Source organism: Medicago truncatula, chromosome 1 (assembly GCF_003473485.1).
Source record: "Medicago truncatula cultivar Jemalong A17 chromosome 1, MtrunA17r5.0-ANR, whole genome shotgun sequence".
Classification (NCBI taxonomy): Eukaryota; Viridiplantae; Streptophyta; class Magnoliopsida; order Fabales; family Fabaceae; genus Medicago; species Medicago truncatula.
The window spans coordinates 45,616,701-45,640,741 of NC_053042.1; the positions used below are offsets into that span (position 1 = coordinate 45,616,701).

Here is a 24,041-nt window from a genome sequence, read left to right on the forward strand (position 1 = left end):
CATGTATTTTGAAACGGAGGGAGTATTATTAATATAAATTATAGTTTATTGTTATTAAGCACGAACCAATTGATGAGTTATTTGATAGGGTTTTGTTTCTAAATTAATTGTAATGTGTTTAACCATTATGTTAAGCTCAATAGGAGATCGTTGTCGTTGACCGTATAATAATGGTAGTCATGCTTTTATACCTTTTTTCACTGACTATCTCCATAATCCTAAAGGCGCATTGTTCTAAGTAATATCTGTTTGAAAAATTGGAAGGCCTTGCCTCCTTATTTTTGTTTAATGAAAAATTGTAGGGACTCTTCTAGGTTCTGGTTATACATTTTTAAAACGAAATAAGATAATACAATTATTTATAGAGTAATAATAATAATACATTGTTTTTAAGCAATAATACAAATCTTTTTTTTTTTTAGGAAGCAATAATACAAATCTTGTTACCATATAAAGTTGCATATGCATATTGGAGGGCACATATGTACGGCACAGTCCTTATAATTGTTGTTGTTGTTGTTGCAACTTATGATGGACCCCACGTAGACAATTTGGCAAAAAGACATGAAAACCAAACCAAAACAATAGCCAGTTGTTTCTCATGAATTCCTCTTCAGTGGTTTGCTATTACTGCTTTTGGTTTTCGCCCCTCTTTAATATGTGGACCCTTCCTTATACAAGTCTCACCCGAAAATTTCAACTATAGCATCATTTTAATAAATTTTTAAGAATAATCCATGCATGGTGAAAGATTACTAACAACTACTATATGCATGATACATTCCGCCAAATTAAATAATGCATCCAACCAAATTTATTTGATTGCCATGGCTTCTTCAAAACAAAATTGATTACCACTGTTTAGCCCTCCGTTTTCTTGTAGATAATTTTATATTGTACAAATTTTTTTAGGTGAGTTAAAAGTTCTATACTCATTAGAGTCAAGGAATCTTCCCAAGTAAAATAATTCTACATTAAACGAAAATTTGAATGTTCGATAACATAGAGACTGAAAGGATTATATGTTGAATGTCTAAAAATTTTAGATGAAGATGTGGTATTTAAACTACTTATAATATCATAATCTATAATTTGATTAAAGGTGATTGACTAATTATACTCAAAGTCTTTACGTCAATGTGGTAATCAAACAACGTGTCTCATTGATGTTGGGTACCAATGGCATCCCAACTGATTGAATCACATGGTTGAAAGGAAGAATTGGTGTGTCAAGTGTGATAACATAGGCCTACATTGAATGAAATTGTGAGGATTCTCAATGATATATAGGCCCCTTTCATAATTCAGTAGCTATGGAAAACCCAAGGCTCAATTTTGTTATTCGACTTTAGGTGGTACACTAATGCGTGAAATAATTTTTACTATTTGGTTAACTTGTGTTTGAGTCATAGTAAAATCTAAGGTAAAAAAAAAAAAAAATGATGTGATTTTCGTTAGATAGACAGTAATTTGAGTCACATTCGCAAAATCCTTAAATTTTATCTTATGCATATGGAAGGTTATGAAATAAAGTTTTGTTTGGTTTGTTAAAAAGATGATTAAAAAACATTAATAAATACAATATTTTACTAACCAAACTATAGCTAAGTTACACGACAATTTTAATAACTGTAATTTCTACTGTGGTATATACTACCCCACTGATGATGATGCAAAGTATTATAAAGGTGTTATGAAAAGAAATGAGATATTAAGTAAGCACAAGTGGAGTATAGTAAACTGTATAAGACCCTGATATTATTATGTTGCCGACATGGCAAGCATAGAAGTGTCGATGAAGTGTGGATGAAGTCAAATACAATTTGGACAAGTGGAAGGTGTGGTAGTTGGCCACTACGTGTTATTTGTTTTTTTGTTATTACTGCCACAGATTAGGCCAATGGTATCTTTAAGATAAGCTTCTTTTCTCACTCAAAAAGTCACCATCTCAATACCAACATCTCATTGTTCAACTTGCAAAAGTGTACTATTATCATTTGCACAACTTGGCTACTTGAACTTAATTTGATATTCCATATAGGAAATTTCCAGCAAATTTAATTAATTGTATGAATGTGGTTAAAATTATGTAAAAGAGTATTTTGTTGGAATATCAATATAGGCTTCTTTTTGGAGCAAGGATATCTCCAGGTCAACAGGTTTGTCTTTTGTTGCCAAATTATAAGAAAAGTCAAATATAGCTGTAGATGCGGAGAAAAAAGAATAAAGTTCATTTTTTGAGGAGAAAAAGAATAAAGTTTGTGTTTCTTAAGAAACTTTATCAAGTATAATAATTTCTGTGAGAAATTTTAATTTTATTAACTAAAGTATTTTTATTAATAAAAAAAAATTAGCCGTAGAGGAGATCAACAATCCTATCTTAGTCAAGAAATATTATAAAGTGGTTTCTTTTTCATGTAGAAACTAGTTAGCACGGGTTCAATAACGTATTCGATAAAAAAAAAATTGAAAGAAGAGATGCTAAAACGACGGAACATTGTGATTCATCATAAAATATGTATGAGCTGATTAAGAATCAGTTTATGAGATTAGGAATTGACATAATATTTAGGATGAAAACTATTGGAACCAATAAAGGAATCAATGATGTGTGAATTTACATATTATCCAAAATTATAAAAAAGAGTTTTGTTGTAAATACCCATATTTACATCAAATGAAATCAAGTAAAGAAGTAACATCAGTGAGTGAAGATAATCTAGTCTAGGATTAAAGTAAAGGTGATATGTTGAAAGTGCGGATCATGAACACCAAATCTTTATTTGGAAACGACTTGAACGTGCATATTTTTAGGTGGCTTCTCTAGATAAAAAATTAACTTATCACCTACCTCTAACATATGTTCTCGGCAAAATTTAAACCATTGACCGCCTAAGTATTTTTTGTAACTTGCTCTCTTTGCCGTTATCAAGCGACGCTTATACCTTTTTTGAGCTTGTTTGTCGATGAGTGTGATTGTTTTCCATGTTCCTTTTAGAAATGTCATTGATATCTCATTTTAGAAGTGCTAGGTACAAAACAAATTGCAGTGTTAATTAGAAGTTATATATATGTACATTTCTAAAACATTTACCAAAGCATCGTAAAGATTTACTGTAGGAAAATAACATGTTTCATTTTTCTCTAAGAGATTAGGAAAACAACATTACAATTAACATGATACTAATTGGAACCAATGAAGGAACCAACAATGTATAGATTAACGTTACATAATAGTTAGGTTTATAAAAGAGATTGCAAGTTTCATACACTAACCAAAAAGGAATTTTTGCCAATACTTACATCAGACAAAATGAAAAGAACAAATGACATCCCAAAGTCAAGATAGTTTACGACTACAGTCCAAAGCGATACATCAAAATAGTAGAAGTTAAAATAGTTCAACAACAAAGATCTACTTTGGAACAAATCGAATTTGCAAGTTCTTCTGTGACTTTTCGAGATCAAAGATGAGCTTAACTCCTTCTTCCATCACTCTTTATCTGCAGAAATTGAACCACTGCCCACCCAAGTAATTTTCATAGTTTGCTCTATCGGCGGTAATGAGATGACAGTTATACTGTCTATATGTCTGGTTATCAATGAGAGTGATTGTTTTGCGCTTTCCTTTCAGAATTGTTCTTCACACCCCGTTTGAGAAATGCTAAACAGGAAAATAACTGCAATATTAGTATAATGCATATTTACATGGATAAGATGTATGCGAATATAGTTACATATAATTTATAAAATAAAGGTAGCGTAACTGATTTTAAGCTAAAGAAAATGTAACATGACTTCTAATTTATCATCCTCTTATCTTCCTATAAAGTCTAGATAAATGCATGCATGTACATTATATGCACCCCATTGACCAATTAACATTGTTGAAACAAATGGAAATTAAGCATCACTTCCGCATGTGCATATATAGCCGGTACCATTTGACATTGATGTCTTCGAAAATTTGGTGCAACTCATAATACAATCCAAACTGATTATGATTGAATTTAGTTGTTTTTGAAATAGTGATGCAATATGTTTCCTAACACAAATTATGCACATGAAATAAAGAATAGTGCAATATGTATTTTTAATTTGTGCGTAAAAAAACTCAAAACATGTTTGTGCATAAAAAAAGCAGACATTGACTAAGTTTATAAATTCAGCAATTAGCCTAACATGTGACAGTTTCGAAAAATCATTGTACGAAGTACGTTGAGAAGAAGTCGAACTCTGACTTAAGTTTTAACTGAAGTTTGACTCTGAGTTTGAGAAGTGTTAAAATCATGACAACAATTCAAGAAACATGGTCAAAAAACAATCAAATCGGATTGTGAAATAATAAGTTACTCTAACACTGTATTGTGAAATCATAATGCAAACTTACTAAGTCTTAAACTTCTCAACAACCAGATGATGTAGGTTGATGAGCAACCTCGAACCTGACCAATTGTTACATATATTTGGGTTGCCATTGACTACAAAATGGAAGCAAGGAACTCAAGGTAAATAGATGGTAAATGATAAAGCTACGGAGTATTTTTCCCATAGTGTTACATCAATTATATTCCCACTACATAAGGAAAGACATTTTTCGGGTTATTATCAAACTTATACAAAATTCTATCATCTGATGTTGACAAAATAGAGAATAATACCTTTTCTATTTAGCAATATTTAGTTTTTTTGAATAAGAAAAAGATATGCATAGTTTGTTACGATATAAAGGTGCAATATATATATAAAAGATAAGTATAATTTTTTTAGGTATCTATACCTTTTATGCGTAGATATATATAACATAAGCATAATTTTTTTAGGCATCTATAACTTTTTTGAAGAAAAGACATCTACAATTTTACTTTTAATTAAAATCAAAATTTTATAAAAATTATACGCATTAGCGTAACAAAAAAACAGACACGCATAAAGTATCACTCTAAACGCTAATATGTGTGTCTGTATATTTGCGAGGTTGAAAAAAGAAAATAAAAATATTTTGTATCATTAAATGATAGCGTAAATAAAATTATTTGTGAGGTTGTTATAATTAAACGATATTTAAATTAAATATATAAGTGATAAAAAGATAATAAAATTTCTTTGAAAAAAAGGTAATAAAATTAAATGGAACCTCCTTTAAAAAATTAAATGGAACGGCTAAAAAAAATTAAATGGAAGAAAAAAACATATTGAAATATAATATTTGAAAATAAAAGAAAAGGTTCCCAACGTGAATTGAAGAGAGATGATTGTGAAATAAATTGTCGAGAAATAGTTTTTTGAAGTAGCATTCAACAACTTTTGGCCAAAACTCATTTCGTTCAATTTTATGCATTAAAAAAAGTACATTTTTTAGTAAGTACTTAATTGATATTGTACTTGGCTCAACTTCTTATTAAAAATGTAGAGAAGTTGAAGAGAAAAAAAAGGGTCAAACAGTATCTTAATCTCCCACAACGGCAGTGTAGAAGCAACTGAATTTGTGAGAAAAAAAATTAGAAAATAGTTAAAAATAAAAAAATTGGAAAATAGTCAGAAGTTTTTAAAAATATGAAAATTGGAAAATAGTTAATAAAAATCGGTGAGGTAGCACTCAACCAAGCAATACTAAAAAAAATTATATGCATTAGCGTAACAAAAAACAGACAAACGGACATAAAATATTAATTTAAACATTAATGTGTGTGTGTATTCGCGAGGTTGAAGAAAAGAAATAAAAATATTTGATATCATTAAATGACAGCGTGAATAAAAATATTTGTGAGGTTGTGATGATTAAACAATATCGAAATTAAATATATAAGTGATAAAAAGATAATAAAAATCTTTTGAAAAAAGGATAATAAAATTAAATGGAACTGTTCAAAAAAATAAAATAAAATAAAGTTAAATGAAAAGAAAATATATTGAAATATAATATTAAAAAATAAAAGAAAAGGTTCCCAGCGTTAGTTGAAAAGAGGTGCTTGTGAAATATATTGTCGAGAAGTAGTTTTTTAAAGTAACATTCAACTACTTTAGGCCAAAGCTCATTCCATTCAATTCTATGCATTAAAAAATGTTCACTTTCTAGTAAGTACTTAATTGATATTGTGTTTGACCTAACTTCTTTTTAAAAATGTAGAGAAGTAAAAAAAAAAACCGGATCAAACGGTATCTTAATCTCCCACAATGACAATGTAGAAGCAACTGAGTTTGGGAGAAAAAATTGGAAAATAGTTAAAAAAATCGGTGAGGTAGCACTCAACCAAGCAACACTAAAAAAAATTATATGCATCAGCGTAACAAAAACACAGACAGACGGATATAAAATATTACTCTAAACGTTAATGTGTGTGTATCAATATTTGCGAGGTTGAAGAAAGGAAATAATAGTATTTGGTATCATTAAATGACAGTGTGAATAAAAATATTTGTGAGGTTGTGATGATTAAACAATATTGAAATTAAAATAATTGATAGTGTGTTTGACCTAACTTCTCCTTAAAAATGTAGAGAAGTTGGAAAAAAGCCGGATCAAGCGATACCTTACTCTCCCACAACGGCAATTTAGAAGCAACTGAATTTGGGTAAAAAATTAAAAAATAGTTAAAAAATAAAAATTATAAAAGTTATTAAAAATATAAAAATTATAAAATAATTTAAAAAAATGGTGAAGGGCAAAATATGAAATGCACCCTAAAATGATGAGGTGGCATTAACCACACCCCTATCAATAGGAAATTACTAAAATACCCCTCCAAAGGACAAAATGGTAAAATCCTAAAGACTTACTTTTATAATATAGTAAGTAGATATTATATATTCTGTCCTCTTTGATTATAGGATGTACTTATCATACATGTCCACATATAAGTGAAAAAAACTAAGTATTATACACTAGACCTCAAAAACATTATATTTAATTTTTTTGTTGTAGTAGAAAATTAATTGCATTCTCCAAACTTATGCGTTTTCATTTAATTTACGAATTATTGATTATTAATTTTTTGCAATATTTACTAGAAGAATTTGGTTGATAAGCATAAAATTTGAATTATTGGAAGAGTAGTTTGAGAATGACAACATTAAATAGGGTGAAATCAGATAGAATTTGCTTAGATTATAGACAAATAAACGGGATGCCTTTTTTTTTCTTCTTATAATTGATTTCAAAGGGAGTAAAGCGCTAAAAAAAAAAAACAGGGTTGCTCACAAACTAGCAAGGTGAAGTCCTTACATGTAATGCTAGTCTTCAAAGCATTTCTTGTTCCACTAATTTTATAAAGAAATAAAATAACTTTGGTTCCAATTTCAAAAAAGTATGAATGAATGCGAATGAAAAGTACTTATCAGATTTTAGGGGCGTTTGTTTTAAGTTATATTTAAAGATTCCTGGAAATATGATAGCAGAAAAGATATATTTCTATGTTTGTTTTAAAATTTTATTTCTGGGAATAGAAGTTTCCTAGAAATGTTGTTTTGTTCCTAAGAAAATTGGGATGAAGAAAGTTTTCATGAAGGTGGGAATAAAATCATTATTTCTATGTTTTATCATCTATAAATATAACTTTATCAGTCATTCTCAGGATACTTTAAATACTAATCAAACACATTTTCTCAATAAATCCGGGAATAAAATTCTGATCCTTATATTCCTAGGAAAATTATTCCCAATATTATATTTTGTAAACTTGAAACAAACGCCATGCGACTAATCTTTATTACTTTCTTTGTCATAAATTAAGCGAATCATTTGTTCATTTTACACCAATTAATTAAGAAAAGAGAAATACTAAATAGCACGACATGTAAAACCCACGAAAACTGCACATGTAGAAAGTGGTTTACATACAATAAATATGGGACACTGCTAATAAATCTTGTGCTACATATGCTGCATCCAATGTTCATAATTCATTTGTGGGGTTGTCGTGTGTCTCATGCCAACAATCATTATTCTTAAGAAAATGTGCGTTTGATTTGCTAAAAAATGAAGGACAGGACAGAACAACTCTAGTTGTCCAGTATTTGATTTGTAAAACTGTTTCAGGTACAGGACAAACTAGAGGCAAGAGACAAGACAAAAACTCATATTTTTGTCCCTTACCAAACCACAACACAACTTTTTGTCTCACGTACAAGTTGTCTAAAATACCAAAATAGCCTTTTGTCTCCCAAAAATTGTATAAAACAAAAAATTACTCATTGTCATAAAAAATTTGTCATGTATTGTTCCGCCTTGTGTTGTGTTGTTCTGTCTTGTACTGTTCTGTCCAGCACTTACTGTTTTGCAAACCAAACACACCAGAGAGAGAAATGGTTTTACTATTCTCATAAAGGCAAAGTGAAATTTATTAAATTAGAAGTGATGAAAGTAATATTAATTAGAATTATAATTAAAAAATAATATTTACTATTGCATTGAAAAATTGAAATGAATAAGTTATTTTAGGACAATCCTTTTCTATAAAATGGTCACTTATTATGAAACGGAGGGAGTAGAGAATATGATTATCACCTTGAAACAAGTCTTACTCTGAACTACATATTTTTCAACCACACAATTGAATTCGAGACATTTCTTAAAGAAATCCGAGTATAGTTCGGCTCAATGTTAATGTAATGGGTTAGAGACCGTTAATATTGCTTGCATCGTAGTACGTTAGCTGTTCTTATGTCATGCTAATCATATATTTTGAATATGAGTTTTGACTGTGTGTTAAAGGATCTCTCATTTTCACATGTCAATCGTATTTTCCAATCATAAACTTTCAATAATCATGGTGGATATTGATTGGGAATTCTCATCACATCAGACTCGTCTTGCATAGGAGGAAATAAATGAAAGTTTCAACAAATCTTTGTCAACAAATTATTTCAGCTTTCGCGGCTAAGTACTGGGCGATTGCGTGCCTAATTAATTGAAGTGATTATTGCAAGTTGACTTTTTATGTTACAAATTGTTTACGTTGACTTGTTCTTTAGTTAGGCTACATTAGGTATGCAGCTCCCCGACAGTTAGAAGTTTTTCGCATTCATGTAGTTGGATTGGATACTACATTCTATACCCACCATATCGCAGTCTTAGTTTGCTAAGTAATATGATTGAGAGGTGATTAAAATACTTGGTTGAGAGAATGTTAAAGGTAGGATTATCATTTCATATGAAGTAGAATGAGATTTAGGGTTCTGGAATTTTAATTTTTTGATGAGAAGATTCGAACAAACATAGTTGAAATAGTTTGATGTGGTTCTTAATACAATTATAATACGACCATACACATGATTCAAATACTAACAAAACAACATTGATTATTTAAAAAAAATTGCTAATTGTTATAAAAATAAAAAATAAAAAAATGTTAACGAGTACATGTTTTAATAACATTTTATCCTTTAAGATTGAATGAGGAGCGAGACATTTTTTTTTTTCTGTGAAAAAACCGAAACTCTATTTATTATACCTTCTTAATTATTTTTAGGTGATTATACCTACTTGATAGAAGTCCTGCCTGAAAAATGGAAAATTTTGACTACTAAATAAATTAGGGCTTATGGTCTGACAACGATAACCATTTGCATTTCTCTTTTTGAACTTTTGCTCAACGTTAAGTGATTCCCAAACCTAATTAATAATTTAATATATATCACATTAACATCAGTTAATTATTGATTTTCCAATAATAGATCTGGACTACCCAGTTAAGCCAGCGCACACACGGTCTTAAAATATTACAACAGCATAATAAGTCTATGTATAGTTCAGGAATTTTTGTAGACCAATCTCCAAATAGTAAATAATATAAGAGTAGATTCGCAAGAGTGTCGGATGATATATGCTAAAATCAATATAAACAACGTGTTGAATACATTAAAAATATAAGATTAAATCACACTTGCTCATTATATAGTATACTTATTGAAGTATACTACACACTTATTGAGTTTGAATTGGTCTTTTCAGTCAAAGCAAGGCTGGATCGAAGAGAAAAAATGTTTCTGACATTATTGTAAATTATTAACGTGTTGCGTCTTTAAAGTCATATATAAATATTCGTTGTATGCTTGTTAAAAGTCAATTTCCACACTTGGCTTAGTGTAAGTTTATGAATATGGGTTTGGTCAAAGTCAATGCCTAGATCAAATATTCTAGACTTTATAAATTGGAAAATATCGAAATGTCTTGTACTAAAATGTTATTTTAGGTAGAGGGAAAACATAATGAAATGGTATTAACAAATCTGACCCAACAGCCCTTATGCATGCATGTCTGTTGTTGACTACCACGAAGGACGCATCTGAAATGTTAACGTACATATGAGATGCATAGCTGACTTGATGTGTTTACAAAGATTTGATATAATTTTTTTAGATTAATTGTTATACATTTTCTATAAATTGACAATGTAAAATATTTTAACACATACTTTAATCAAATGACATTATAATGTCAATTTGATGTGTTTTTTTTTGTTTGGAATGTCAATTTTATATGTTAGTTTAAAAAAAAACAAATATCTACAAATATTTAAACGCTGAAATTAAGTTGAATACATGTGTAAAAAATTTATGCTACCATTATATACAAGTGAAGTTCATTTTTTCTGATCACAAAAAAAAAAAAAAAAATCATTTTTTCTTAGAGTTTGTTTGCTAAAAATCAACAGCGCAAAGTCATTTTTCCTAAAAAAAAATGTAAAGTCATTTTACTCCTGAGTTCAATGTTGTGTTAGCACAAGAATATAACAATTCATATGTTTTTATATTCATTAATTGATGTGGCAACATATTATTTGATATATGTATAAAATAATTTTACATGACAATGTATAACTAATGATTTTTTTTCTTATAACCAGTTATGGTTGACTCATATTATTGAATTTTGTGCTAACACCTATTGTGTATTGAGTTGATCAAGTCATTTGAATTTTGCAATTGATAACTTAAGTCATATACCTTTCGATAATTATTATAAACAAAAATTAACATCTAACATTTATTCATTAAATGATGTATTATAAAGGTCATATACATCATCAATTGAATAAATCTAAAATATTTATTTTTCTTTATAATAATAATCAGATGTAGATAAATTCTACCGTAAATCCTTAATGAAATTTGTGTAATGGTTTCCAGATCTTGCAGAGTGTGTCTTCTAATTTTTTCGTAACTTAAAAAAGTCAAATACATGCCGCAGAAATGCTCGGCAAGGCAAACTAAATTAATACCTTTGTTTCATTCTACTTTTAGTTTTTCATGGTATTGTGATTGTGGTTGCTTGATATTTTTAACGATTCTAGACTTCAATGTGATAATATGTTGTTCTTTATGATTGGTGGAAATACCCGTTACTTTGTATGAGTGTTTATCGATAATTTATTTGCGATTGTTTATGATGGGTCCCCGGTGGCGGAGCCAGGAAATTTATGGAGTCCAGACAAAAAATTTATCGCAAATTCACATGTGACATAATATATAAACAGTCATAACTCAAAATAAAAGAGGTTCCTCGTTTTGACAACAAAAGTACAATTTAAAATAGGGTTGTTAATTGAAATTGACCATATAATATACGTGAAGCCTGAAAAATTGACCCTGTAATTAAATAACATGTATTCTGAACATGTAACTTGAGATTTTTATTATTTATAGCCCTGTAATATACGCGAAGTCCAAAAAAGCAATTAAGAGATTGATTTTTTTCATGATTTCTTAGAGGCGAGCTAAGAACAATAAATATGGTTTTACACAGAAAAAATTATAAATTTTCGACAAACGACAAATTAATTATGAACTTTTAAAGTGTCAAAAATTCAAAAAATAAAACAACGGAAATTTCGACCTATAAATCGAATTTTGAGCTCATTATTTGCAGAGACGTCTATAAAAATACATAAAAAGGATTTGTAAAGTTTTATAGCATTTCAAAGTCGTTTAAATTTATTTTGATTTTTCAACCAAAACGTGCAAAATTGAAATTTTGTTCAGCGTAAGCGTATACTCACAGGTCAAATTTAATTCCCTAATTTTGTAGGCATGACTAGAACATGATAAGAACCTTCACAATGAAATTTTGTAGTTTTTAAACGAGGTATAAATTAATTATAAATTGTTTAAGAAATTCATAATTATGAGGGAATAAAAATTCATAATTACTTTATCCCTTGTCGAAGAAATTTAATTTTTTGTGTAAAGCTATATTTTAACATGCTAAACATGTATGAAAAAAATAGTGAAAAAATTCAACCTGTAGGTCACATTTTTAGACTACGCCTATATTATAGGTGGTCAAAAATAAGAAGAAATTCAAGTTACAATGCTAGAATATATGTTTTGTATTTTACAGGTTCATTTTTCAGACAAAATGTATATTACACGGTCAATTTGAACAATTAATCCGTTAAAATAAGAGAGATGAACCCGTCAATAGTGTGCTAAATAAAATTAGGAGGTAAATGTCTTTTCCAAGCCTATTTGCGTGTGAGAATTTTCAGATTTTTTCCAAATTTTTCTTTTTGTAAGTGTGTTAATAGGCTTTTAGGTTGGATCTAATGTGCAAAAATTATCGATCGAGCCAGGCGACCGCCCGGGGTCGCTGGACGGTGGAACCGCCCCTGGGTGCCCCTCTTTTTTGGCACCTGGACTTTGTAAATTTCGATAGATGATTCACTTTTTGCACGCCTTGTGTAGGGTGGACCACTATTGTTATTATCATATATCATTTTGGTTTGTGTGAAGAAAAAAAAATGTTGTTATTTTATTTATGTAATAAAGAAGTTCCCTATTTTCCTTTTAGTCCGGTAAATATTGTGATTGTGATTTTTTTTTTAAGTAACCTAATGACTATAGCTCACACATTTTAAATATGGAGAAGTGAGGTGTCTAGAGTTTAAACCACAGTCTCTGCATATATTATGCATTATCCCTACCAACTGAGTTAAGTTTATGGGTGTGTTTGGTTTGCAAAACAGCAAGTACTGGACAGAACAGTACAAGATAGAACAGTACAACACAAGGCAGAACAGCACATGACAAATTTTTTATGGCATTAAGTAATTTTTTGTTTTATACGATTTTGAGGGACAAAATGTTATTTTGGTATTTTAGACAACTTGTACGTGAGACAAAAAGTTGTAGTGTGGTTTGGTGAGGGACAAAAATATGAGTTTTTGTCATGTCCCTTGCCTCCAGTTTGTCCTGTATCTGAAACAGTTTTACAAATCAAACACTGGACAACTAGAGTTGTTCTATCCTGTCCTTCATTTTTTAGCAAATCAAACTCACCCTATGGGAACAATGATTGTGAAAATTTAATCCTACACTTATAGTCTTCGAAGCATCATGATTGTGCGCAAAATATAAATTTTGGAATGAAAATTAAACAATAATAATATTTGAGTGATTGTCCTCGCGAGCTTAACTTAATTGGTAGGGACAATGCATAATATATGCAAGGTCCGGGGTTCGAACCCCGGCCACCACAAAAAAAAAAAAAAAACGAGTGACTAAAAATGATGGAAGTTAGAGACAAATGCACTGTGTGGTGTGCGACAATACCAAAATACTTATACGGTAAAGCCGCTGCGGATAACTGTCATGAGGGTAATTTGGTATTTTTTGCGGTGTTTTAAGAGCAAAAATGAAGTGAAAAGAGTAGCATTCTTGTTACGTAGCCTCTGATCCGATTTCGAGCCCAAGCCCTTATTTTTTGATAAAGAGTAATGGTGCAATTGTGTTGCATATTATTTTAATTTTCTAAAAAAATGTATATTTTTAATGTTTAATTTATTCTTATATATATGATATGATTGTTTTATTTTTGAAAGCATCAAATTACAAAACAAAATTTGTAAATGTGGTAATATTTATGCATTTTCTTTTACATAGACATGTCTCGGATTAAAATCTATTTTAGGTCTCATAGTGGGCTGGCACTAGGAATGATCAAAGTTAAAAGATACTACTACTTAGCACATACTCTCAAAGCTTAATCTTTTACAAATCATTGTGTCTAACCAAATATGAAAATACACCAACAGATTTCTGAGTCATCAATCCAGTTAGTTGGAACTAGGCACCTACTAGATTTGTTTTTGCGTGGTGGATGGCACCAACGACACTAGGTTGATTCAAGTCTATTCATATACCCAATCAAAAAGTTGGTCCTTCTTATCTTTGATTAAATTTCCTTTAAAAAAAAAAAGTTCTTCGATTAAACTTAACTGGACCTAAACGTATATAACCGAAATGAATTAATGACAAGTAATTAAGTACCAACAATGAACACAAATAGTATTTGTTTCTCTGGATATCGGTGACACAAACATGATCCCAGGTCTAAAAAATATCCAACTACTTCATAAAAACGATTAATCTTGGCGCAAATATTTTTTGGTTAAGGGTAGCAAATGACTGATCACTTCTGTTGACAGTAAATTTGGTCCCTCCAACAAATGAATTTGATGATTAATCTATGACTCAAATTAGATTTTTAAAGGGTTCTAAGTTGATAGATTTATTGTTCAAATTCGAACTTGCATGACAAAAAACGTGTGAAGATGTATATAGGTTACAAAACGTACAAATAGAAAGCATCAAATGTAGAATTATATAAACTAAACAACAAACAAATATAGAGAAAATAGTATTATTACGACTAAAAGTGAGTTACATACATCATTCATAAAAGTCGGTAAATTTTGTTATCTTTTAAGAACGGATGTGTATCTAGTAGACAATTTACTTAATGGAATGAACCCTCTAACGTAGAGATTAACGGTTTCCCTATTTATAGAAAAATATAAGACTACTAGCTACATCGCATGCATGCCATATGTCTAGTCATATTTGAAACTTTTTTAGCCAACTTGGATCTTGTTTTGCACACTTTCAGAAGTAGGTATTTGAGTACTCGTGAGTTTAGTTCAGTTGATAGGGATAATGCATAATATATGCAAGGTTTGAGGTTCAAACCCCGGCCACCACAAAAAAAGAAGTAGGTATTTGAATGTATATTTTCTTTTCTTCAACTTTTGTCGCGGATGATCATTTTGAGTGTAGTATACGTGACTTTCAATGGTGTACTTCTTCAAATGTATATCCAATATAGCTTAAAGCAACGCCTTACATGAATGAGGAGACAGTTTTTCTTCACCTCAAAATTGCTCACTTTTCTAAAAAATAGTCGGTTAAAAGTTATGACTTGATCACATTTTACACACAAAAAATAATCGATCTGGAGTTATACCTTGATCGAGAACAAATTTAAAGTGTCTAAAGAGAAATTGACGAATGAGGATGTAAATTTTCTTCGGTGAGCCCAACCATTCTTACATAAATATAAACTTGGGACTCTATACATTTGTCTCAATTGTATGGATCTCAATATTTTTGTTTTTCAAACTACAATGCAAGTACACCTCTTGAAAGTGTTGTATCGACATGTCAGATATATTTTGAACATCAACATGTATCAGAAACTTGGTGTTTATTTATTTTTTTATTTTTTTAAATGGACCGCGTACATGTGGTTACATCTTAGACATGTCACACAAGACTGAGTTAAGGTATGTTCTTGGTCAGACACTTCTGTCTAATCCTACACTAGTAATTTTGAATTGTGTAAAAAAAAACACTAATTTTGATATTGACCCAAAAAAGTGAGGTATATATCAATCATGTTTTACGTGATCTTAGTGCCCGCTCATGCTAAGAAGTGGCGTAAAGATAGAATTTACAAGTCTCAATAATCAACGAGAATTTCAATGAAAAAAACAATCTACGAGAATTAGCTAGAGAATTTTCAAAATTGCAAATAACAATTTATCTCAATAGCATCAAGGAACTAGTGCGATAAATAGACAAGTAATAAAGGCAGGAATAGCTCTCTAACTTGTAACACAGTTGTAGTAATACGGCGCAACCTATGAAACCATATAGTATAAAGCCTTTGCTATTACCGACGTTCTCACTACAAAGATCAAGACAATGCAACAGACTGAACTTACAAAGGCCAAAACATTAACTCATACACATCAAAAGCTTGCAATCAAATATACACAATTTTCTTTATCATGCTTTACTTGGGTATAAATGAATCGAAAAGCTTTGACAATACATTCTACAATAGAAATCGCTCACTATTGTGATTACATAAATCAGTATACAGTGTTAAGAATCAACAGACAATACATTGTACAATAGAACTCGCTCACTATTGTGATTACCTGAAAAACCAAACACTAAACTCAGCAGCTAAAATGGTATGCCTTGATGAATTGTTCCTAATAGACATTAATCGAAAGGTACAGAAGGCTAGTGATATTATCGGGGTATGTCTCTTATACAATGGTTCAAAATGATTGTCAAAAGTGCATGACAACACTTAGCATGCAGAATCCTCAATGTGATGAAGCAGCATTGTGTTACGTCAAGGTCGAGCAAGGTTGCCACAAGCTTAGATTGAATTATTTTCTCTATGCAGTATATGATGTATATTTATCTGAAAACTGTGAAATCAATCTTCTATTTTAATTAAAACATGTTATAGAGGAGTAAAAGGTGAAGGGAATCCTTTGGCGTGTTGACTCTCCAGCTCAAGAATCATCAGTGATTTCTGCCTCTGATATTTGTTTCTCTTGGCAGCTAGAGCTGCACAAGAAGCCATAAAAACTTGACAATTAGCACAGCCTTCAAATATCCAAGGTCCATAAATACAACTTTTATTCCAAAACTAAAATATCTCCAGGCATATGGTCAAATTTAAACGGCTCAAAATAAACTTTTTACATGAAGGACAGAACAAGAATTATGTCCAGAGCTATGTGCAAACCACTATAACAGTATGATTACTACTTAGTTGACCCAACCCGCTTTGAGATTTGACATTGAAGTTGATTGTTAGTATACTAAAATGTTATCAAAATAGTGAATCACTATAAAGGCATATGGTGCATGCACTAAAATATTATCTTGCCACCTTGAGCACATAATGGAACATATTTGAATTGAAGACTAGCATAATCCACATAAATTCCCAATTAAAAACAAACATCAATGCAGCACAAGAACCAAATCCTATAAGTATAAAGCATATTTAATTATTTATATGCTGCAGCGTGCATGTTTGATATCACGGTGGCTCACTGTGATTCTGAAATCCACCACGATACCAAACAATTAGTAATGAAGAAACAGCTATTGCACTGTTAAACAAATAAAGCAACAGCATAGTCAGCCGCAGAAATAAATATAAACCACATTACCAGGAATAGTAAAAACAAAATGAAAGAAAGAAAAAACAGGATCTCATTCAAATTGTACTCACCCATTATTTCATGGGGTAGACCAAAGTCATAATCGTTCCTTTTCTTTCTGATGTAGATATATACCAGCAGCAGTACCACGCAGAAAACAAAAAGACAAGAAAAGACTATTGCAATTTTACCCCGAGTCGATAATCCGCCATGCTCCCAAAACATAGGACATGATGGAAGTGATGGTACACCGCACAAACCCTTGTTGCTTGAGAGACTGAATTAAAACAAATCAAATTGAACACAAAAAAAAAGAGATTATTTCTCATTGGGTAATCATAATAATACTTTCCTTTGATAATGTGCAGCATAAAGTTTCTTTTGCATCTAGTACAACCGTAGCATGTTAGATAACAACTATAGTTAGTAGACAATTTTAGCCAGAGCATCCATGCAAAATTGGTAGGTTTGTCATGAATTATAATCCATTTAAGCGACTTTATAAGCATAGTTTCTCGTAAAACAAATAAAGGAAGCAGCATAACCACTGTTGCTGAAGTAGTTATCATTCCTTCAAATAGATTAGTGGAAATTCAAAATGGAAGAGATTTTGTAAAAAAATTTAATTTTTTTTGCAAAAGTAAAAAGGTAAGAGATTTTGTAAATCTAATCTACTTCAGCTTCGAAGAATTTGGGTAGTCATACACAAAAAATGTAGATTATAGGAAAATTGACGTACTCAATAGCTCCACCATGCACGCCAACAGAATAAAGTTGCTCTGGCACTCGTCCTTCCAATAGGTTACCATTCAATAGCCTGGCAGAGACAATCATTATAAAACAAATTTAAATAAACATGAATAAAAGAGACACAGGTGAGACTGCACTGAAGGTCGGGTGTTTTATATCATTTCAATCATAAATATATGAAGAGAAATAAGGTTGTGGGAATGAGACAACACCAGATCCAGGAAAAATATATTGGCAACAATATGATCCTAGGAATTTAATTAACAAAACCAAATGACTAGGAAAGATGATTTTTGAAATCAAATTTCAAAACTGGATTACAGTAAAAGACATGAGTGAGGACTGAGAACCTTTTTATTGTCAAATTATCATGGTACTAACTATGCATGTAAAAGAAAATCACATTAATCAATCAATACAGTGAATCTTACACAAGCTGCAAAGCTGAAGATGCCAAACTGTCAGGTATAGAGCCGGTTAACTGATTATTAGATAAATCCCTACAGAAACATTAGAGAAAAACAAAAAGAATATCAAAAAATAATTTAATTAAATTTTCCTTCTGGTATTACGAACAGAACACATGCTTCTGTGCAGATCTCAACATTGTGTGTAAAACAAAGGCCCATTTATTGAGCAACACTTCATGGTTGTTTAGGGTTATTTTCAGTATAGATGATATACATGCATTTTATAAATTGTAAATGACTTTGGAGTTTAAATTCAGGCATTTTAAACCTAGTACAGATATGTGTGAAAAAAAAAATATAGACTCTGAATATATACCGTATTCAGTATATGATGATGGATGACAAAATGTGTGACTTCTAAATGGGTGAAAATATTGGAAACTGATTACTAAATTATAAAATCCACTCAATTGAGTTCTTTAACACACTGACGTATTTGACTAACATCTAAAACAAATCTAGGAGTAACTATGTCTAATAGATAATATCTGATCTTACACTTGTATAAGGGATTTCTGACCCAGTCCTGATGGTATTTCGCCCCCCAAGGAATTAGAACTCAAGTTCCTGTAAAATTAGAGAGAAGTTACAATTATATAACTGAAACCACTTTGGACATGACCAAAATGAATCTAGAAAGATACATGCTGCACACAACAGAAATCAGATGGCATACAAGGAATGCAAAATTGGAGCAAATATGCACTAGGGAGCAGCACTTGATTATAGATAATGAATCTAGATACAAGATCGAGGGTTTACACTAGAATATGTAAGGAGCTCAATATGTACGGAGCTCTAATTACGATATGAACGGAAAATAAATTCAGAAAAGGTTAAGCATGATGCATGAAATATTGAAATCCTTGCAATGGCTGGAGTGTTCTGTTCATTCCTCAAGTAAATGCATGAGAGGTGCTACTGTACATCATGATTCTATAATACTATTTATCATCATATCAGAAGATAAGCATTGTAGCCACAGAAATGAAAGTACCATAGATGATCGTTTGAAAAAAAGATGTTCACAGTGTTCTCAATCGAGGGAATATTACAAATCTAGGTTAATTAGTATATTCTTAATTCAAGTCAGTGTTTTGTGAACAATACATATGTAAAGAAATTGGGCAGCTGAACAAACTTACAGGGTTACCAAGTCTGACAAAAGACTAATTTGGTCACTTATGTTCCCTTTCAAGCCTTGACTTCCAAGATTTCTGAAATGAAAATAGGAAAAAATATAAAATTAAACCTCTGCAGGGAGAGGAAAGTAAATAAGGACGAGGAACTTGAGCCTTCTTAAATTTTCTGTTTTTAGTTCACTAGTTTAGCTATATAATAAGCATTTGTGAAACAGGAATTGAATCCATTAGCAACAGCCAATCAAAACTTCACTCTGCAAAGAAAATGTTATAGGTTCAAACAAGATATCAAGCATGTGTGATATAAATATTAACCCATCATCTGTTCATTTAATTGCCAATCAAACCTATTCTACCATTAACCTTACTCTTGACTGAAAGCAGGAAGTGTGCAAATTAGTACAAATTATGTATTAATGGTTGACAGTTGAGAGTAAGAGTAAAATAGCAGAAAATTTGAAAGAATGAATTACATTTCAGTAATGAGGAGAGCAGTTTTATCATCACTCATACGGCAGCTAACACCCTCCCAAGCATCCCAAGTTGTAGGAGCACAAGGATCACCATTCCATCCCATTCTACCTGGAACTCGAAGCGATTCCTTCAATGCCTTCATAGCACTTACTACAAAACAATCACCCATAAGCTATAAAGACCGATACGACACTAACATTACCACCACTGATGCATAAACAGTTATAATAATTTAAAAAACTCAAAGTGATTGAATATAACCACATTCGTTGGTGTTATGTACATGTCAATCAGACATCCAAACGTGTCATACACCAGACACACCTTTAATATGAGAAATAAAGAAAATACTTGTAAGAGGAAAAACCTTGAAGAGGGTGAGTGGAAGGTTCATTAAGCACCAATGCATAATTCTCAAAACCACAAATCAAAGGAGCACCAGAAACAGTAACAAGCTTAATCCCCAAAACATTACTACTCAAATTTTTCACAGTATAATGCCAAGTAAAAGCAGCAAAACTTCCCACTTCTTTGTAAATATCAACTCTTGTTACATTGTTTCCATTGATAAACACATCAAAAACTCTCTCTCCTTCTTTTTTCACACTCGAATCAATCTCCGCGAAATGCAGCCACACCATATAGTCCATCTTCGCGTCCACACTCAATTCGTACTCCAATGTCTCCTCCTCCGTCGTCACCGCCGTTTGGTAAAGCTTCATCGGAAAATAATTCGGCTCCTTTTCAGTACCATTCACGGTATTCTCCGTTGATAAAACTCTGACTATTTCTTCAGGTTCGGTTCGGAATGTTTCATCCGGCTGCCATGACCGGCCGAATTTATCAGTATCGTTGGTGAAGCCAGCGCCCCAATGATCACCGGAGCCGCATGAAACTCTACCGTAGTTAACGAGAATGAAGTTTTCTCCGGTGGAGTTAGAATCATACGAAGCGGAATTTACAGGAATGAGTTCGATTGATGAGATGATCGGAGCATCGGTAGCGAAGCCGTAGAAGCAAAGATCAGCGGCGGAGGGAGTGTGAAGAAAAGCGAAAAGATCAGCATAAGCGCCGTCGCGTGCTGTGGATTCAGGCCAGGGAGAACGCCAGTTGAAAATGATGGTGGAGGAGAGTGCGACGTCGAAGGAAGGAGGACGAGACTTTGCGTCGTAGTTGTCGTAGACGGTGAAGGTGCGGAGGAGGTAGCGGGCGGAGGGAAGTGAAGGGAAGGAGTAGCAGTTTTTTTTGCCGGAGGAGGAGGAAGGGAAGAAGCGGAGGGTTTTTTCTGAGGGGAGGTTGAAGCGGAGTGGCTCCGAGACGGTGGTGGTGGCCCCGCCGGTGTAGTAACGGTCGGAGAGCCATGTTGTATTGAAGGGGTCTGTTATGTTTGTTGAAGTGCCGCAGTTAATGTGGTATGAGGACAAGTTACCTGAAAATATTTTGAATGGAAATAGTTAATAGTAATTAAAAAAAAAATGTTTCTTTGATAAGTTTGTCGAAATTACGATGAGTTGGTGTCGAATTTCATTTTGCAAAAGTTCATTTTGTATTTTTTGCAAGATGGTATGACTCACTTACGTATATTTCGATAAACTCATTTGATATCGAACATACAAAAGTACTCGGTAGAGTAGTAGTTACCAAAGGGAAAAGATGGGGTTGGAGTGGAGGTAGAGATGGTGGTGGTGGTGGTGATGATGATCAAGAAGGAGAAGAAGAAATGGGGTAGTTGAATCATTGTGTACTGTTGTGTGTTAGTTGAAGAAAAAAGTGAGAATGAGAGCGGTTTGGGACATAAAGGAGGGAAATGTCTGTGTATTGTATGAAGAGGCGAGATTAGCGGGAGAATTATGTTGAATTTTTGCTTAATGATTCTTTTTTGAGTCAAGTCAAACAAACATTTTCTTTTTCTACTAAACAAGAAAACTCTTTCTTCTTCATCTTTCAGTTTCACTACTTTGAAACAACAATTTTGCCTAATTAACCAATAAATAGTTAGTTAATATTGGTAGCAAGTGAATGAATAAATGAAATTATATTATAAAGTTTCGATTTTAAATGGCCGTTATTACTCAACTTTCTATACCTATAAACTTAGCTCATGCTAGTTGCTACATAGTGCAAAGTCTGTCTTAAACAGGACAGTATTTAACAATTGCCATAAAAATAAAACAGTTAGTTCCATTTATTAAAGATCAAAATGCATCTAAATATTCTTTTAAGTTTTTCATTTTTTTTTAAAGTCGTCATTTAAGTTTCAAAAGTCTCATATAAGTCCTTTTAGTTTTTGCATCGTTTCAAACAAGTCATATTGTAGATAACATAGTTGATAATTACTTCTTTGAACTCATCTTTGGTACCAAATCTGACTCCTAACACCCATTTAAAATTAGTCATATTTTTAGGCATGACAAATGGTGGATAATGTTTTTTGTTGCTATCATCTGAATCATCACCATCATCCTCTAAAAATGACTTGTTTGAAACGATTCAAAAACTAAAAGGACTTGTTTGAGACTTTTGAAATTTAAAAGATTTGTTTTGGACTTTTGAAACTTAAAAGACCATTTTAAAAAAAACGAAAGACTTAAAGGACCTTTAAATACATTTCATCTTTATTAAACTAGCCTTTTGTTTTCAACGGATTTATTGACAACCTAAAATATTAATTACTAAGAGTGTGATCTTTTATCAAATCGGTGATTTCATTTGCTATTGTGCTGAAGACATTCTGTCTACATAATGTCGAAAAGTAAGTATGATCTCTCTAGATTATGCTTGACTTTCTTTTGTTAATTTTAGTAATTAAATAATTAATTAATCATATAAGCATTTATTAGAACGGTAAGTTGCAACTACTGCTAACTACTCCACTTGAATGGAATATGACAAAACTTAAGTTATAGCTAAAAAGAAACATTGAGGACTGTAACATTATTATATAGGGCATGAGTATGTCCACACACGAAAAAAGGTGCCGATTCTTGCCAAAGTGTGGGAGCACAAATAATTAAAAAAGAGGAAATTGGATTTGCAAAGGGATGATCATCCATTATCCAAGTAGAAATCAAACCATTGTGAAAAATTTCATTGCATACTTCACTTAATCAACCATGATATGAAAGAAGGAATATTCTTGCATCAACTCATCTCATCTCAATTATAGTAAAAATCAAACTAGAATGTGCATTATTCTTTTTGAAATGTATAAAAATTATTCTATGACTTTAAAAAAAGAAAGTTAATTATGATATAAATTGAAGGCTGTTTTGAAATCGGAAAAGTTTTGAGCTCCTAGGTGAGATGTGTAAGTATAGTGGGGAAGTAGTTGCATTTGAAAATTGTTGTTAAACGTGTGTATTTGGATGACATGGTGCCCACTACTTATGCTAGCCAACTCACCAACATGCAACACCTATGTTTAGATTAATGATATATGATGAAATGAAATGGGATGGAATGGAATAAATTAAGATTTTATTGTTTGGATTGTAATTACAAGGGTGGGATGGAACTCAATAGCATGTATTCCATCCCTGATTCTCATTTTGCTTACCCTCCAATTTATGTGGAATGAGTTAGAATCCTCGATTAAATTATTTTTCAAATTACAAATATATCCCTACCTTCTCTACATTAATTATGTATGTTCCCTTGAGTCTTCACTTCCAGTTATGTTTTCGTACCATACATGCACTGCCACCATGGTTCATGATTATAAAATTCATCTTCATAAAAACACAAACAGTTCTGATAGTGATTTATTATTAACTAGCGTCATTTTTGTTTCAATGAGAATAACTTGCTGCACTTTTTAACACCTATTATTAATAGGGTTAATTAAGTTTCAATGACTCAATGGTTCGACCATTAACTCACTGACTCAGTACCCATGCTGAGTTGATGACCGAGCCGAGTTTTAAAACTATGATCTTAGTCATTTGGTTTTAATCAAT

At 31.5% G+C, this 24,041-nt stretch overlaps 1 protein-coding gene across 1 annotated transcript; it reads right to left on the reverse strand.

Moving 5' to 3' along the window:
- Positions 1 to 15,930: 15,930 nt before the first annotated feature.
- On the reverse strand, positions 15,931 to 21,996 carry LOC25484898 (receptor-like protein 4). Its single transcript, XM_013613961.3, has 9 exons — positions 21,727 to 21,996; positions 20,453 to 21,514; positions 20,085 to 20,235; positions 19,615 to 19,686; positions 18,968 to 19,036; positions 18,431 to 18,499; positions 17,989 to 18,066; positions 17,321 to 17,526; positions 15,931 to 16,644 (listed from the first exon to the last, which is right to left on the reverse strand). Exons 1-9 carry the CDS (start codon positions 21,821 to 21,823, stop codon positions 16,538 to 16,540), a joined length of 1,911 nt encoding a protein of 636 aa, XP_013469415.1. The 5' UTR covers positions 21,824 to 21,996; the 3' UTR covers positions 15,931 to 16,537.
- Positions 21,997 to 24,041: the final 2,045 nt, after the last annotated feature.